Source organism: Dreissena polymorpha, chromosome 5 (genome assembly GCF_020536995.1).
Source record: "Dreissena polymorpha isolate Duluth1 chromosome 5, UMN_Dpol_1.0, whole genome shotgun sequence".
NCBI lineage: Eukaryota > Metazoa > Mollusca > Bivalvia > Myida > Dreissenidae > Dreissena > Dreissena polymorpha.
In genome coordinates this window covers 33,590,112-33,608,597 of record NC_068359.1, presented here as the reverse complement: position 1 = coordinate 33,608,597, position 18,486 = coordinate 33,590,112, and the positions used below count along the sequence as shown (strand labels likewise).

Sequence of the window (18,486 nt, the reverse complement as noted above, 5' to 3'; positions counted from 1 at the left end):
TGAAAGCTTATTACTTCCCTTCGATTGTATTTTTTTACTTTTGACCTTGAAGGATAACCTTGACCTTTCACCACTCAAAATGTGCAGCTTCATGAGATACACATGCATGCCAAATATCAAATTGCTATCTTCAACATTGCAAAAGTTATGGCCAATGTTAAAGTTTTTGGACGGACGCACAGACTGACAGACGGACAGTTCAACTGCTATATGCCACCCTACCGGCAGCATAAAAACCTAGAAATGTCACCAAAGAGCATGGATGCCATATTTCAATGGACACAGACACATGTTTTTATCATACATCTTGGATAAAAAAGCAGGAAACTTTTACACCTTGAAAATGCTCTGGGCCCCCTAGATTTTCTGAGAAACCTCATTTCCTCTTCATACGAAGTACTGAAGAAATATGAAAGAATATGTGTGAAATGTCGTCAAACGTTAATATATCCCGTTCTTACTTCTTTGAGATCGTCGTCCAGTTTGGTGTAGTCTATGATGATAAGGGCCTCCTTCTCATAGATCTTCTTGGCGCCCTGGCTGCTCATGCTGTCTGGGCCCAGCTCGCTCTGTGTGCCATCCATCTGGGTACCATCTATGGCACTCGACGCCTCGTTCTGCGTGATGTCTTCCATCGTGCCTTTACGCATTGGTAACCGGATATTGTCCATCTGAAATTTCAAACAATTATACATGGCAACAATATCTTTAAGTCCCTTCAAAAATCATATGAATCAAATAAATTCTAAGACCTTTCTTACTAGATTCGATGTAGACGGCATTTCCAACCCTAAGATACTGATGAGCAGCAAACAGCATAAAACCTGAACAGACTGTGGGTTACTGGTTTTATGCTGCTTGTATATAGCCATTTCACTTTACTTCTGAGCGGGAAGGTGGTAACTAAGCTTAATATTTAATACAAACAAACTGGAAAAGTGAACAAAGGACATGGATGCAATATTTCACTGGACACAGAAATGAGTGTTGCTTGCAACAAAATAATGTTAGCAGTTGATACCGCTTGTAGCCTTTGTATATGTTGCTACAAATTAAACCTATTTCACATATGTTACATTAACTTTTACACAAAAAGCCTTCTTTATATGTGACATTGACCTTTCAGCCATAAAGACTATTTCATATACATGACTTTTAAGCAAGCACCACAGTTACTGCACGTATCATGTCATATTGAAATGACGACAAATTTCACCAATTCACTATATAAATAGAACTGACACTGACAGTCACATTAACATCTACTATCACTAATACTATATAGGGACTATGCATGACTTCAAGTGGCCATTGTGACATTGACCTTGAAGCAACAGACATTATTGCTTCACAATAAACACCATCCAGAATACACCGCAATATAAGGAATATGAACTAACTGCAAGTTTCCATGGTGACCTTGACCTTGCCAGTAACATGATTTTTGCAAACTTCACTTTTTCTTGGTATGATGGTCACATTAGCCAAATAATATTTTAATCACATCATACACAAAAGAGTAATGAACCAGACACACACACAGTGTGTTTTTGAGAATGGGGCGGGGTTCCTTTGAATTCGGAAAATTCACATTGTTTTGACAAAAATTGTGAAATTAGTGATGTTGTTATGCTAAATATGCTTCAAAATTGAGACTAAAAGTGTTTTCCGTATTATGTTTACCAAGTTTAAACTTATATAGCTGGATGAGTGATGAACAAAACGTTAAGATCTTTAAAAAAAAAAGAAATAAGAATTGTAGGTCCCATTTGGGAAAAATAATTTTTTTTTTCCTTTGGGAATAGGACCAAATACCTGACCAGATTTTATAGGATAAAAACAACACTGCCAACAAGAGCATTATAAGGAATATGCACGTTTTCAAGTGTCCACTGCGATCTTGATCTTGAAACAAGCAACATGCTTGTTGCACGCAACACTTTTTCTTATGATTGTTATTTGTGCCTATTTATTTTTAAATCCATTCATGCATGACAAAAGTTACTAGTCGAGCAAAAACATGTACTGTATCAGGATTATAAAATTTCAAGTGTCCACTGTGAACTTGAAGCGAGCAACACGTCGGTTGCACGCACACATATTGTCTTCATATGATTATCATTTGCTACATTTCATTTTTAAATCACACTGTGCCACAGTGTATCTTCACTATATACACATAAGCAATATGTAAAACTATAAATGACCATTGTGAGTTTGACTTTGAAACTAGCAACATGATTGTCTTGATATAATGATGCTTTCTGTCAATTTATTTCGAAATCCTGCCATGTAAAACAACAAAGCCTGACACAAAATGTAACACACAAACACACACACTGACAGGGGTAACACTATATGCCTTTCCACCATTATTATGGCAGGGGCATAAAGAAGTTGGCGTTTATTCTGCAGGATATTTTATAACGTTTTTTTTCATTTGTATGAGAATGAAAAAAGTAACATAATAATTTAAGTAATAGTTTATGATAACTAGCTAAGTGCTGCATTAAGACAATCTTGTCCAAATGTCAAAATCACAACTCTTAATGTATCTACTCAAAAGACAATTACTAATTTCTCTCTCTGAATATACCTTGCATGTCTTCAGGAGACTGTGACGGTCAGCCCGCTTCTGTTCCAGCCTGGTTTCCATGGCAGCCAGCTGTTTCTGTACGGCCGCTATCTCCTTGCTCTGAGCGCTGACACGTTTCTTGATCTCGTTGATCTGAGCGTCGAAGTCGTCCACGCCTGACTTGAGGGTGATACGCTGCTGCTTGCACTTCTCTGCCTTCTGCATCTCGCTGTCAATCAGCTGAATAGAAAAATCAGGAAATAAATACCAGGGGGTTTTCCAGCCATTTTGGGAAAAGGAGTCTGGTCAAATTGGGATTTTTTAATCGATTAAAGTGGTAAATTAAGGAAATTTTTATCGACAAAAAGGACCAAATTGGGATTTTTTTTATCAACAAATATTGACACAACAGGTATTTTCCTGGCCATTTTGGATAAAAATTATACAAATTATGGTTATATATTTTGTAGGTTGTTTAAAAAATAAAATTGAGATATAGAGTCTAATAATCATAAGACACTTCTATTTTTTTTGGACATTGGGATTTTTTTTTAATTATTTCGGTTCCGGATAGGGTCCGTTTGCTTTGGCATCGGGTCCATTTTACGACCTTTTTTAAACAGCAGAAAACCCTCTGAATACTGAAGATGTGGAATGTGAAATAAGGCCTTTTCCTGGTGTATCTACAGGTCCATTAATAAAGCGAACCCATTCCCAAAGTAAAATTGTTCAAAAACTACATTTGAAAAACAATTCCCAATTTGATTTATTTTTTAAATAATTGTCTTATGATTATTGTATCACTATTTTATTTCAATTACATCTAACAAAGTATTTTAACATTATTTATATGATTTTTTTCTTTTAATTTTAATTATAATATAGATTTATATTAAATTTGTGTTTTTTTCAAAATCAGTAGACTTTTTGCGCAAAAACATTGCCAATCCATTTATTGCATTTTCCCCAAAATACCCAGAAAAAGGCCTTTATAGAAGCTACAGATGAAACAATTGGACTTGGAGACAAAATAAGAGGTTTCCTTCTTTGTACATGACATTTTTCAGGGTGCTAAAAACAAACAAACAATTTTTATAGAAATGTTCAGATATCATATTTATTATAAGCCATGTATGTAGTCCGGACATCTTTGTTTGAGAAAAAATCTTCTAAAGAATCAGAATTATATTTTTAGCGTCAACATAAACATTACCATTAGCCAATTATCTACTCATACAACTAATTGGCTAATTAAATCACTAATAGGCTATGAAAACAATTATTATAAAATAAAACAGATTTTCACATATTATGTGGCAATTATTTATAAACATCATACATTTTGGCAACTAAATCAGACTTCTTAGCGCCTAATCCAAAATCAGTTTCCCTAGTAAAACACTAAACTGAAACAATGTGTTTCTTTAACCCTTTAGCACTTAGATACGTATTTTGACGTCTTTGTAGTCTTTAAGAAATTAAATTGATGACCTTTCTTACTAGATTCAAGTTTTAAAGGCTTCATTTCCAACCCTTAGATACTGATGAGCAGCAAACAGCATAAAACCTGAACAGACTGGGAGTCACTCGCAGGCTGTTCTGGTTTTATGCTGGTTGCAAAATCCATTTTCACTTTACTTCTAGTGGGGGAATGGGTTAAGATTGAGAGATAGCTTGCTCACCCCCATATTCCTGGCCTCTTCGTTGCGGACCTTGTCCAGTTCTTTCTCGTCATCGGTCACTGCCTGCTCCCACTTCATCACGTTAGCTGACAAATACACAGAGATAATGGTCCAATGGCACAGAGATAATGGTTCAATGGCACAAGAATAATGGTTCAATGGCACAGAGATAATGGTTCAATGACACAGAGATAATGGTTCAATGGCACAGAGAAAATGGTTGAATGGCACAGAGATAATGGTTCAATGGCACATAAATAATGGTTCAATGGCATAGAGATAATGGTTCAATGGCACAGAGGTAGTGGTTCAATCGCACAGAGATAATGGTTAAATGGTACAGAGATAATGGTTCAATTGCACATAGATAATGGTTGAATGGCACTGAGGTAATGGTTCAAATGCACAGAGATAATGGTTCAATGGCAAAGAGATAATGGTTCAATGACACAGAGATAATGGTTCAATGACACAGAGATAATGGTTCAATGGCACAGAGATAATGGTTCAATGGCACATGGTTCAATGGCACAGAGATAATAGTTCAATGGTACATAGAGAATCGTTCAATGGCACAGAGATTATGGTTCAATGGCACAGAGAAAAATTTTTTTTTCTGGCAAAGAGGTAATGGTTCAATGGCACAGAGATAATAGTTCAATGGTACATAGAGAATCGTTCAATGGCACAGAGATTATGGTTCAATGGCACAGAGATAATAGTTCAATGGTACATAGTGAATCGTTCAATGGCACAGAGATTATGGTTCAATGGCACAGAGATAATTTTTCACTGGCAAAGAGGTAATGGTTCAATGGCACAGAGGTAATGGTTCAATGGAAATCAAACCAACTTCCAGTTGTGCTATTTTGTACAGCTCAATATGATTCTAAGTATTATTTAAATGCGCAATAGCCATTTAATTAATTATACATCTCTGGTATGAATATATGAGAATATTGCTCTTAATGGTAACAGAACAGTACTTCTGCATTTTAACATGACACAAACAAATCTTTTCCATACAGATCTTTTCTTACAGGTCATATTTTTAACAACATATATATATTTGACTCAATGTTTAATAGCATAAAATTTACAACTTCAAGGAAGAAAAAAGATACTGAATATAAAAGGTTTAATCAAATTTTATATAAGTTAATACACCTGTACATATGTATAAATGGCTAATTAAACACTCTTTGTTGTTGTCATTATTATAAGCTTGTTTGAAATCATTCTGGCTAATGGCGCAGTGATTTAATTCCTTTCAATCAGAAGTCTGTTATAATTGTTTTAAGAGTAATAATCAATGCTAAGTTGAAACAATATTATAGTATACAAATTTCAAACAAACAAGCGATATGTTTGTGAAACACTATGTCCCCATATATTTGACCTTTGACCTTGAAGGATGACCTTGACCTTTCACCACTCATAATTTGCAGCTCCATGAGATACACATGCATGCCAAATATCAAGTTGCTATCTTCGATATTGCAAAAGTGTACATTAAATGAGCAATTTTGACACATATATTTGACCTTTGACCTTGAAGGATGACCTTGACTATTCACCACTCAAAATGTGCAGCTCCATGAGATACACATGCATGCCAAATATGAAGTTGCTATCTTTAATGTTGCAAAAATTATGGCAAATGTTAAAGTTGGAGCAAACAAACACACAAACCAACCAACAGACAGGGCAAAAACAATTTGTCCCCCACTATAGTGGTGGGGGACATAAAAACACAAAACAAAGTTATACATTTCCTTTAATCTTTCCTTTCCTTAGCAACTAGGAAATACAAAATATTTACGAGGTATAATAATTAAACTTTTTAGTAAGAACAAACCTAACTTGTAGTTTGAGAAATTGAGCAGCAACATCCAAGAATATAAACCTACATGTAAATGAGGAATTAAAACATTATTTCATAATTATACCTAGCGTATCCCTGGATCGCTCAAACTCTATCTGGTTCTGCAGTCTGAACTTCTGGTTCTCAAACTCGAGTCTCTTCTTGGCTCTCTCCTGCTGCGCCAGCAGTTCCCGCTCTTCGTACTGCCTGCAAGTACGACACACAGGGTCAGATGCATGAAGTATAATAAAATACCGGATCACCGTGGCGTAGTGGATATGGTGTCCTCCTAGCGACCAGGGGGTCGTGGGTTTGATTCCCATTGTGGGCAATATTCTTTAGATCTCTTTCAAAGACACCAAGTACTGGTTCTAGGCCCAGGAAACGGGCTAGAGAGTTTTGAATAAGTAAAGAGCTTTTATAAATAGGTTTAAACTAAATACTGGGTTAAGGTTTCCAACAGATTTATTTAGCCAGCCTTACAAAACCTAAACCACAAGCAGAAAATTTCATTTCTTGATATATTATAAAACAATTTCAAGGAAAAAGTATGGAAATAGTTTAAATGCATATCCTGCTCTACAAATAGTTATAAATCTATCTATATTTCAATAAAAACTCTATAATGCAAGACCTATAAACAGAACTAACAAAAAACAAAAGCGTTATAATGTAACTAATTTAATATCAATTTGAGTATGACTATCAATTTGTACCAGCTTTCAGACAATAAAAAACATCCTCAGACAAATAAATTTATTATACCTCACTTTTATTCACAATGCTAAACTCCCTTGGGCCATCGTGACATGGAAATAATGTCAGACCCAGCGTGAATAAATTTACTGTCCAAAATATACTGTATCCCACTGCCATAGCAATCACGTGCTACCAGCGGGAAAAAATTTACTGACAAAAAAATACTATATCCCGCTGCCTTAGCAATCACGTGCGGAATGTTCAAAACTTATACTGTCCCATTCGCGCATGCGCAGTATGCAGTTTTGCCTTTCCATTGTATTTGGATAATTAAAATATCGATTGCAGGTGAAACTGTGCTGTAAAATAGATTAATGCCATTATTTAAGCTTTGACAGGAGTCATAAAAAAATTCAATTTAGTATAAACGACACGCTTGCCTCAATGGCAACTTTAATTCAATGCAAATAACAATAAAATTACAATCGAGATACACTTCCAGTGTCTGTTCTTAAGGTGATATGCATGACAAACACTAATCCGAAATACGTTTCGGATTTGTTCGATGCTTTAAACAAATATATTACTGTTAAAAAAAACACCATGACCATATTGATGTCCCCAAATGTTTCGTCACCGAAAGTGACGTCACACAAGTACGTCATAAATTGCGTAATCAAGTGATGAAAATAAAATACGGAAAGCTGGTTCGGTAATATATTTTTTAAGAAATAATTGAGGACTAAGAAAATTGATGGGATAAATCGATTACTAGGTCTGTGCCAAATAAAGCGAAGTTCATTTTGCTCGGCCTGAAAATCTGAACCATTCAACATATTAATGGTTGTTTATTGCTGAAATTAATACAATTATTGAATATTAAAATTGTTCATGTAAATTGTTCATGTTTGAATAGTTTGTTCGGTATAATAAAATAAATATTACATGTCTGACAGGGTGACAGTAAATTTGTCAACTTTCGGAAAAATACTGTCAACCTTGGCTTTGCCTCGGTTGACAGTATTTCCTCAAGTTGACAAATTTACTGTCACCCTGTCAGACATGTAATATTTATATAGTATCTACCTGATGTTTTCCACACCAATCTGAGCACAGAAGTCCTCAAAGAGCTCATCCTCCACACGGTTTGTTCGGTCTTTCAGCTGACGTATTGTTTCCTCTCGCTCGTTCATCTGTCTTTCCAACTGGTGCACCCTGGGCTGCAGACAGACACTGCATTAGCACAGGAGTACAACAGAACAAGAGCTAACAACATGAGCCTGTTCTGGGGAAACTGGATTAATGCATGTGCGTAAAGTGTCGTCCCAAAATAGCCTGTGCAAACCCCATAGTCTAATCAGGGAAGCCACTTTCAGCCTTAAATGGATTTTCGTTTAAAAAGATATTTCCTACGAATATAAAAAAATCCATTAAAACAGTGAGTGTAAACCTAGATTTGACTGTGAGGACAGCAAAGGCTTATCTGGGATGACACTTAACGCACATGCCTTGAACCCAGTTTTCTCTGACCAAGGCTCATATTAGGGGATTGAATAAAATCTTTTAAAGTAATTACTACTTATTTGAAACACTCTCGAGTCCGTTTCCTGGGACCAGAACCAGTACTTGGTGAATTAAAAGAACGCTCCCAGTGGGGAATAAACCCGTGACCTCCCGGTCTCTAGGCGGACACCATATCCACTATGCCACGGCGAAAAATTGTACATTCTTATTATTTGAAAACATGAAGAACAATCCAATGTAACAAACAGCGCAATGTTAATACTCGTACAACTTTTAACATCTCTTATAAATACTGGAAACCCTTCACTATTCAGAAGATTACTTTGATGCATTGTTGTCCTTTATAAAATAAAATCAATTTAAGTTGTGACCTTTCGTACTAGATGCAAGTTTAAAAGCCTTTAAACGCAAGTAATTGGAAGGCTGTTGTGGTTTTATGCTGATTGTCTATAGCGATTTTCACTTTGCTTAAGAGCGAGAAAGGGTTAAATATTCCACAGGCACACCTCAGATGAATGGACACTGTTTATGAGCTGCCCTCTGTGAAAAGGGGGTTTAATGCATGAGCGTAAAGTGTCTTCCCAGATTAGCCAGTGCAGTCCGCACAGGCTAATCAGGGACGACACTTTTGGCTTGAATGATATTTATCATTTAAAAAAGCGGATATTGTTGTCCTTGATTAGCCTGTGTGGACTACACAGGCTAATCTGGGATGACACTTTACGCACACGCATTAAACCCCCTTTTCACAGAGCGCGGCTCATATGTATTCATAACTATGTCAATGCAGCACCTCAAATGAATGTATCTGTTCCCTGTAGTTCTTCAGATCTTTCTCATTCTGCAGCAGGTGCTTGGTTTGCTGAAAAATAAAAAAGACAGCTATAAAGTGTGTTTTAATGACTTCAACATGGCAATTCAATATAGGAACTCGTACAATTCTACATGATATCAAATGTATAACTTGCAATGAAGTTAGCAAAATTGGAGAAAAATGCTGGGATTTCATGTTTCTTTTAACCTATTACAAATCATTAAATGCATATTTATTTCAAATTTTGCATTTCAAATTAATTCAGAGTTTCTAAACACAACTGGTTGGCAAAATATAGTAGCATTGTTTTGTTACTCTCGACCAATGCATATTCTTAAACAAGGGCTGTTTGTAAAACATGCATGCCCCCCATATGGGCTCTCCGTTGTAGTGACAGCCATTGTGTGAATATGTTTTTTGTCACTGTGACCTTGACCTTTGACCTAGTGACCTGATAATCAATAGGGGTCATCTGTGAGTCATGATCAATGTACCTATGAAGCTTAATGATCCTAGCTATAAGTGTTCTTGAGTTATCATATGAAAACCATTTTACTATTTCGGGTCACCGTGACCTAGACCTTTGACCTAGTGACCTGAAAATCAATAGGGGTCATCTGCAAGTCATGATCAATCTACCTATGAAGTTTCATGATTGTAGCCATAAGCGTTCTTGAGTTATCATCCGGAAACCATTTTACTATTTCAGGTCACCGTGACCTTGACCTTTGACCTAGTGACCTGAAAATCAATAGGGGTCATCTGCCAGTCATTATCAATCTACCTATGAAGTTTCATGATCCTAGGCATAAGCATTCTTGAGTTATCATCCGGAAACCATTTTACTATTTCGGGTCACCATGACCTTGACCTTTGACCTAGTGACCTGAAAATCAATAGGGGTCATCTGCAAGTCATGATCAATCTACCTATCAAGTTTCATGATCCTAGGCATAAGCGTTCTTGAGTTATCATCCGGAAACCATTTTACTATTTCGGATCATGGTGACCTTGACCTTTGACCTCAAAATCAATAGGGGTCATCTTCTGTGAGTCATGATCAATGTACCTATGAAGTTTCATGATCCTAGGCCCAAGCGTTCTTGAGCTATCATCTGACAACCACCTGGTGTACGGACCGACAGACCGACCGACATGAGCAAAGCAATATACCCCCTCTTCTTCAAAAGGGGGCATAAAAATATCTGACCAATGCATATTCTTAAAAAAGATCTTATTTTTATCTAGCCATTGTTTTAAGCAAACAAAAAACTTCAAACAGTGGTGGTATTCACAAAACATCATAAGAAATACCTAAAATATTTTCACTTCAGAGTCAGCTCTAAGTACTTATTACATTAGTATTTTTAGTTAAATGCACATTTTTTTTTTTAACTTTGTGCACAGTTTTAATACAGAGAAATACAGACAAGGAGTTGCCCCGAATTAAATGAAATGTAACATTCATAATAAGATGCTTTGTGACTACAGGGCCAAGTATCAAGAACATTCCCGATTGTTGAGCTCATCCAAAAATACAAGATTGGGGTTTCCACTCAGCTGAGCACTTAGAATATCGGACATGAACATCTCAAATCTCAGCTATACAAATATTCACAGATTCCTCCTAAAGTTCATGGTTGAGTCGGGCTTAAAAACAATCCAAAACACTTTTATGAACCCTCAATTGAGCATGATGGTTAAACTCATCTCAAAAATTGCCAAACAACTCAAAGTTGAGCCCAAATATTGACTTCAGTATGTTCCTGATACTATGGCAAGATGACCTGATTCAATGATAAGGAAGTCATAAATCACAAGATGCCTTATCACTAAAGCACTCTACTAGAGGCACTCACCGTGGTGTCCCTGTCCGTGATGGAGTACTTGAGTCTCGTCTCGAGACCCTTGATCTGGGAGCGTATGGTGTTGAGCTCATGCTCCTTCCTCTTCTTCTTGGAAACCTCCTTCAGCTCGTTGGTCATCTTCTCCTTACGCTGCTTCAGCTGGCCCAGCATCTTCTCGTCCCAGCGACGAGCCTTCGCCTTCAGGTCACTGGAAAACGGGGCTTAATGCATGTGAATTTTGTCAACGAGCCTTCGGCTTCAGGTCACTGGAAAATGGTGCTTAATGCATGTGAATATTGTCAACGAGCCTTTGCCTTCAGGTCACTGGAAAACAGGGCTTAATGCATGTGAATAGTGTCAACGATCCTTGGCCTTCAGGTCACTGGAAAATGGGGCATAATGCATGTAAATAGTGTCAAAGAACCTTCGCTTTCAGGTCACAGGAAAACAGGGCTTAATACATGTGAATAAAGTGTTGACAAGTCTTTGCCTTCAGGTCACTGGAAAACAGGGCTTAATGCATGTGAATAGTGTCAACGATCCTTGACCTTCAGGTCACTGGAAAACGGGGCTTAATGCATGTGAATAGTGTCAAAGAGCCTTCGCCTTCAGGTCACAGGAAAACAGGGCTTAATGCATGTGAATAGTGTTGACGAGCCTTTGCCTTCAGGTCACTGGAAAACAGGGCTTAATGCATGTGAATAGTGTCAACGATCCTTGGCCTTCAGGTCACTGGAAAATGGGGCGTAATGCATGTGAATAGTGTCAAAGAACCTTCGCCTTCAGGTCACAGAAAAACAGGGCTTAATGCATGTGAATAAAGTGTTGACGAGCCTTTGCATTCAGGTCACTGGTAAACAGGGCTTAATGCATGTGAATAGTGTCAACGATCCTTGACCTTCAGGTCACTGGAAAACGGGGCTTAATGCATGTGAATAGTGTCAAAGAGCCTTCGCCTTCAGGTCACAGGAAAACAGGGCTTCATGCATGTGAATAAAGTGTTGACAAGCCATTGCCTTCAGGTCACTGGAAAATGGGGTGTAATGCATGTGAATAAAGTGTCAACAAGCGTTTGGATACAGGTCACTGAAAAACAGGGCTTAATGCATGTGAATAAAGTGTCAACAAGCCATTGGATTTTTTATATGCTTAACAGTATTTTAATTCTATAATACAGTAGTAGCATCCATTTTTCATCATAAAGCTTATTTCAGTTAAGAACAAGAAACAAGAATTCTGTAACAGTTTGTTGCCCCATTTTATTGTGTTTTACATACTGAGTCACCTGTGCACACATTACCTGTTTCACATACTGAGTAACCTGTGCACATATTACCTGTTTTACATACTGAGTCACCTGTGCACATATTACCTGTTTTAAATACTGAGTAACCTGTGCACACATTACCTGTTTTCCATACTGAGTCACCTGTGCACATATTACTTATTTTAAATACTGAGTAACCTGTGCACACATTACCTGTTTTACATACAGAGTCACCTGTGCACACATTACCTTTTTACATACTGAGTCACCTGTGCACACATTACCTGTTTTATATACTGAGTCACCTGTGAACACATTACCTGTTTTACATACTGAGTCACCTGTGAACACATTACCTGTTTTACATACTGAGTCACCTGTGAACACATTACCTGTTTTACATACTGAGTCACCTGTGAACACATTACCTGTTTTACATACTGAGTCACCTATGCACACATAGCCTGTTTTAAATACTGAGTCACCTGTGAACACATTACCTGTTTTACATACTGAGTCACCTGTGAACACATTACCTGTTTAACATACTAAGTCACCTGTGCACACATTACCTGTTTTACATACTGAGTCACCTGTGCACAAATTACCTGTTTTACATACTGAGTCACCTGTGAACACATTACCTGTTTTACATACTGAGTCACCTGTGAACACATTACCTGTTTTACATACTGAGTCACCTGTGCACACATTACCTGGCACCACCAGAGATGACTCCTGATTTCTGGAACAGAGTCCCGTCCAATGCCACCGACTGAAATGAATGCATTGGAAGTTAAGTTTTTATACTACCTTAATGCACATACTGCTGCAAGTTAATATTCAATCATTAAAAGCCCATAAACACTCAAGATCATCGAATAGTTTGTACAATATTTCGCAAAAATAAAGTTTACACATAAACAAGATGTGTTTGTGAAACACAATGTCCCCCTATATGATGTTTGACCTTGTAGGATGACCTTGACCTTGACCCTTTACCACTCAAAATGTTCAGCTCCTTGAGATACACACGCATTTCAAATAGAAAATTGCTAGCTTCAATATTGCAGAAGTGACATTACATGCGCAATTTTGACCCATATATTTGACCTTGAAGGATGACCTTGACCTTGACCTTTCACCACTCAAAATGTGCAGCTCCATGAGATGCACATGCATGCCAAATATCAAGTTGCTATCTTCAATATTGCAAAAGTATTCATAAAATAAGCGATTTGGGCCACATATATTTGACCTCTGACCTTGAAGGATGACCTTCACCTTGACCTTTCACCACTCAAAATGTGCAGCTCCATGAGATACACATGCATGCCAAATATCAAGTTGCTATCTTCAATATTGCAAAAGTATTCATAAAATAAGCGATTTGGGCCATATATATTTGACCTCTGACCTTGAAGGATGACCTTGACCTTTCACCACTCAAAATGTGCAGCTCCATGAGATAAACATGCATGCCAAATATCAAGTTGCTATCTTCAATATTGCAAAAGTATTCATAAAATTGCGATTTTGGCCACATATATTTGACCTCTGACCTTGAAGGATGACCTTGACCTTACACCACTCAAAATGTGCAGCTTCATGAGATACACATGCATGCCAAATATGAAGTTGCTATCTTCAATATAGCAAAAGTTATTGCAAAATGTTTAAGTTGACGCAAACCAACCAACCAACCAACAGACCAACCAACCAACAGACAGGGCAAAAACAATATGTCCCCCACTACTATAGTGGGGGACATCAAAATCAATGTTCCTTATAGGAAAAGCCGAAATTCGAATGCTAGATGTAGTCTGGTAACATAGATTTAACGCGATACAAAATGGTATTTTTTGTGTGTCACAATATATTCCATGTGAATTTTCGGCTAAAATATCCAAACATTTACATGCGAACGCAAGATTGGCTTAATGCAACTTCAGAAGCACAACGTAATTCTTATAAATACGTTGTTCTTCCTACATGACCCGAAGCCAGTCTAGCGTCCACTCGTAAAATGTTCGGATATCATGGCAGGAAATTAACATGGAATATATTGCAGCACACAATAAAAACATGCATTTTGTATCTTGTTAAATCTATGTTACAATCTATAAAAAACACTGATGTCTTTTTATTTTACAAAATATTTTGCGAAATATTCAATGATTATGAGGATTTATGTTTCATCAATATAAACAGATCTTAAAGCACACTGGATAATAGTTTCAGAAACATTTTAGAACTTCAGATGAGAAATGCCATCAAATCCAATCTGATGAAAAGCCATAACATCAAGATCAATTGACATTTTAACTTATGATCCATTTACATTTTAACAAACATTTTTATGCCAATCAAAAAGTTTTAATAAGTTATGAAGGCTTAGAAAATCTTTTACAATTTATATTGTCTACTGTATCTCTCCGAAACAACAAACACCAATTGCCAATTATATTTAGAAAACTTATTTATGCCAATCAAACAAGGATAAAGAAGTTACGAAAGCAAGGAAAATTTGTTCTATTAATATCATAATTACCTTATTTCTCTCAGAGAGACCGAACGCCACTTTGCGTGCATCCTCGACGGTCTCGCACACGAGGGCGTTACCGCAGGCGAAGATTAGAGCCTTCTTGATGGAGGGTGGGTCATAGCGGATCACATCCACTATCAGCTTCACATTCTTGGGCTCACGGATCTCTCTGCAGAGACACAAATCTTGTTTTGGGAAAACTGGACTTTATTCGTGTTGTCCCAGATTTGACTGTGCAGTCAACACAGGTTAATCTGGAAAGAAACTTTCCGCTTTTATGGATTTTTTTCCATTACTTGTAGTTTCTCCTTAGAGAAAACCCAGTTTAGCAGAAAAGTGTCATCCTGGACTTTAGGCACATGCATTTACACCGATATTTCAAGACATCTGCTCATATACTGTTAAACCATTTATTTTCGCCAGCACAAAATTTTGTCATTTAAATAAAAAGGACTATTTCCTCAGCACTTAAATTCGCCAATTTCTGACTCTGGAAAAAAAATATGTGTCAGTCAATATCCGATTTGTTTGTAATACATGTCTGCAATAAATCTCGGTTGCAACAAATCGTAGTGGGGACAAGGAAGGACACTTTGGAGTCCTGTTTGTCACATGCCAATTAATAAGTCTTTTGTTATCAGGGGATAGTAATGGGTCCTTATTATTGTATGCCAATGAAAAGTTCATTTTATGATTAACAGATTAGCAGGACAAAATAACCGTAAATGAAAAATAAAATAAAAATAAAAATAACCCCCCCCCCCCCCGTTCACACATAGACGCCGCTTCTACTACGATCAAAGCATGGCCTAAACGTGGCCGATCGTGACGAATCAAAGGAGAAACGCAGTGGAGTCTTCATAAGCGTAGTATGATCGCGGTAGAGTCTTCATGATCGGAGAGCTCTGTGCTCTCGCCACGCTTATTTTGAACATGCTCAAAACAAGCGTAGCGGGATTGTGGCCAACAAGAATCAGTGTAAAAACAGCGTAGAAGAAGCGCCGTAATCGTACAGGCAGCGCGGAAGCATCGTGGAGAGATCTTCATGATCGTAGTTAAAGCACAGTAAAAGCTCTGCGTAGCGTGTAGTATGATTCTGAATGTTGCGGCAGTAAACGCAGTAAGCATTTGACGTAGGGGCATCATAGAACGGTCGAAATAAAGACCATAATTTTCCAAATTGCTTGATTTAGACTCCGATCGGCTTTGATCTTTTTTTTCAGATCGTGGCTTGATCGGGATGATCGTCGTAAAGTCGCAGCTATGTGAGAACAGGGGGTAAAGTACACTGTGTAATGTGCACCTTTTGTGTAAAAAACGGATTAATCAGGTTTACGTAACATACAAAGTATGTATGCGTGGATTACATTGGATATTAATGTCTCATGCCTAAGGTTATTCAATCTTAATTTTGTTTAAACATTTGATCTTCGTTAGGATCTTAAATTTGTCACTTCGTCCACAGACAAAATAGACGAAAATTAATGCCTGGCAAACAATAATGGTTTCGCAGAATACAATTTTGCTTATGAACAGGGTACAGGCAGTTCAGGACAAGGTTGAACTGATAAAAAAAACTAAATACACATATACTATAACACAAGGATAGTACAGGTCATCCACATAAATTTAACCTCCTCAACATTAATTGGGCCTCGTTTTTTTTTTAAACTGCACTTAATGCATTTTTGCAAGTGCCTTCCCAGATTTGCTTGTGCAATCCACACAAGCTTATCCAGGACAACATTTTTATGGAATTTTTCGTAATAAGGAAGTCTCTTTTTGGTAAAAATCTGAATAAGGCCGAAATTGTCATTCCAGATTAATATGTGCAGACTTCAAAGGCTAATCTGGGATGACACTTTACGCACAAGCAATAAACCCCGTTTTCCCAGCGATACTACTCAGTATACAACTGTGCTTATGAATAGGTTACATGCAGATCAAAATAAATACTTTTGGAAAAAGTAATCCTTAAGTTAAATATTGGAGCTTGTTTAAAGATTGCACAAATTGTGCATTAGTTTTTGTGTATGATGAGACAAAGGTTGTAAGTTGCTATGATGACCATGTGTTTGCATTTTTACAAGTGGTCACAGGAAAAATGTACATTAGCCCTGTGTTTTTGTGGTTAATTTTAGGACAAGATTCAGCCCAATTCCCAATCTCAAATATATACTTTTCCCAAGCGACTGATGAAAATTCCCAAATGACTGCTGAAAATTACCAATTAAAGGTTTAAAACACACACACAAAACAGACTGTTTTTCAAACTTTTTAAATATTTGTTAGCAAAAAACCACAACCCTTTTCACCAATTTTAGTAAAAACAACACAATTTTTCCCAATTCAAAGGGCCTCCGTCCCATTCCCCAACTTTGCAATAAACAAGCAATGTGTTTGTGAAACACTATGTCCCCATATATTTGACCTTTAACCTTGAAGGATGACCTTGACCTTTCACCACTCAAAATGTGTAGCTCCACTAGATACACATGCATGCCAAATATCAAGTTACTATCTTCAACATTGCATAAGTGTACATTAAATGAGCTATTTTGACCCATATATTTGACCTTGAAGGATGACCTTGACCTTTCACCACTTAAAATGTGCAGCTCCATGAGATACACATGCATGCCAAATTTAAGTTGCTATCTTCAATATTGCAAAAGTTATGGCAAATGTTAAAGTTTGCACATACAAACAAACAAACAAACAAACCAGCAGACAGTGGCAAAACAATATGTGCCCCACTATAGTGGTGGGGGACATAAAAACACTGCTGGGAGTGGGGCCTGCAGACTACCTAAGTTTCTAATTGACCTGTTTCACGTCAATCTAATCGAGAGGAGAGACAAGTAGAGGGTACATATGAGTGGGTCATGCAGCTCATACCTGAGTTTCTAATTGACAGGTTTCACATCGGTGTAGTCGATGGGAGAGACAAGTAAAGGGTACATGTGCGTGGGTAATGGAGTTCCTACCTGAGTTTCTCATTGACCGGTTTCACGTCAATAGTCGAGGGGAGAGACAAGTAGAGGGTACATATGAGTGGGTAATGAAGTTCCTACCTCAGGGCCCTTGCTACACTTTGGGGGATTGGGGCTGGGGCCTTTTAAGGAGGGGGAATTTCGCGTCGTTTTCGGCGAAAAGGGGAATTTTAGAAGATCTTTTCACCAACCATTCAACGCTTAAAATTGCTTTATTTTAATGTAATTTACATAAATATACATTTGGTCAAAGATTAATAGCATGATAACTGCTGGCAACATAGGTGTAAAAGTATTATAAAAAAAAAAAAAATTTGCAGAGGGAATTTTTTAGCTGAAATAGGGAAAAACGTATACTGTTTAAGGGGGGAATGGGGCCGAAATTTGGGGCCGAATTTCGGCCCCAAAAACAGCCAAACGAGGGCCCTGTACCTGAGTTTCTCATTGACTGGTTTCACATCCAGGTAGTCCAGGGGCAGGAAGGTCTCGGGGTCAATCCGCTGCTCCTTCATGTACTGGATGCACTCTTTGGCAGTCTTCTGGGTGTCACAGATGATCCCGTCCATGTACTTGCCCAGGCACTTGGTGATCGCTATTTGGTACTTCTTGTGGCTCGGCTCGCACAGGTCTATCAGGCGACCATGCTGACATGGAGGGAAACAAAGTCCAATAATAA

The 18,486-nt window shown here is 37.5% G+C and overlaps 1 protein-coding gene across 1 annotated transcript in view; it reads right to left on the bottom strand.

Moving 5' to 3' along the window:
- Positions 1-18,486, bottom strand: part of LOC127881279 (structural maintenance of chromosomes protein 1A-like) — a 48,294-nt gene that overhangs the window by 8,445 nt on the left and 21,363 nt on the right. The window contains exons 13-22 of the mRNA XM_052429028.1: positions 18,243-18,454; positions 14,824-14,986; positions 12,989-13,047; positions 11,018-11,213; positions 9,138-9,206; positions 7,907-8,040; positions 6,207-6,328; positions 4,258-4,343; positions 2,597-2,815; positions 462-671 (exon numbers count right to left, since the gene is read on the bottom strand). Coding sequence (XP_052284988.1) covers positions 462-671; positions 2,597-2,815; positions 4,258-4,343; positions 6,207-6,328; positions 7,907-8,040; positions 9,138-9,206; positions 11,018-11,213; positions 12,989-13,047; positions 14,824-14,986; positions 18,243-18,454 — 1,470 coding nt within the window. The remainder of the gene's footprint in view (positions 1-461; positions 672-2,596; positions 2,816-4,257; positions 4,344-6,206; positions 6,329-7,906; positions 8,041-9,137; positions 9,207-11,017; positions 11,214-12,988; positions 13,048-14,823; positions 14,987-18,242; positions 18,455-18,486) is intronic.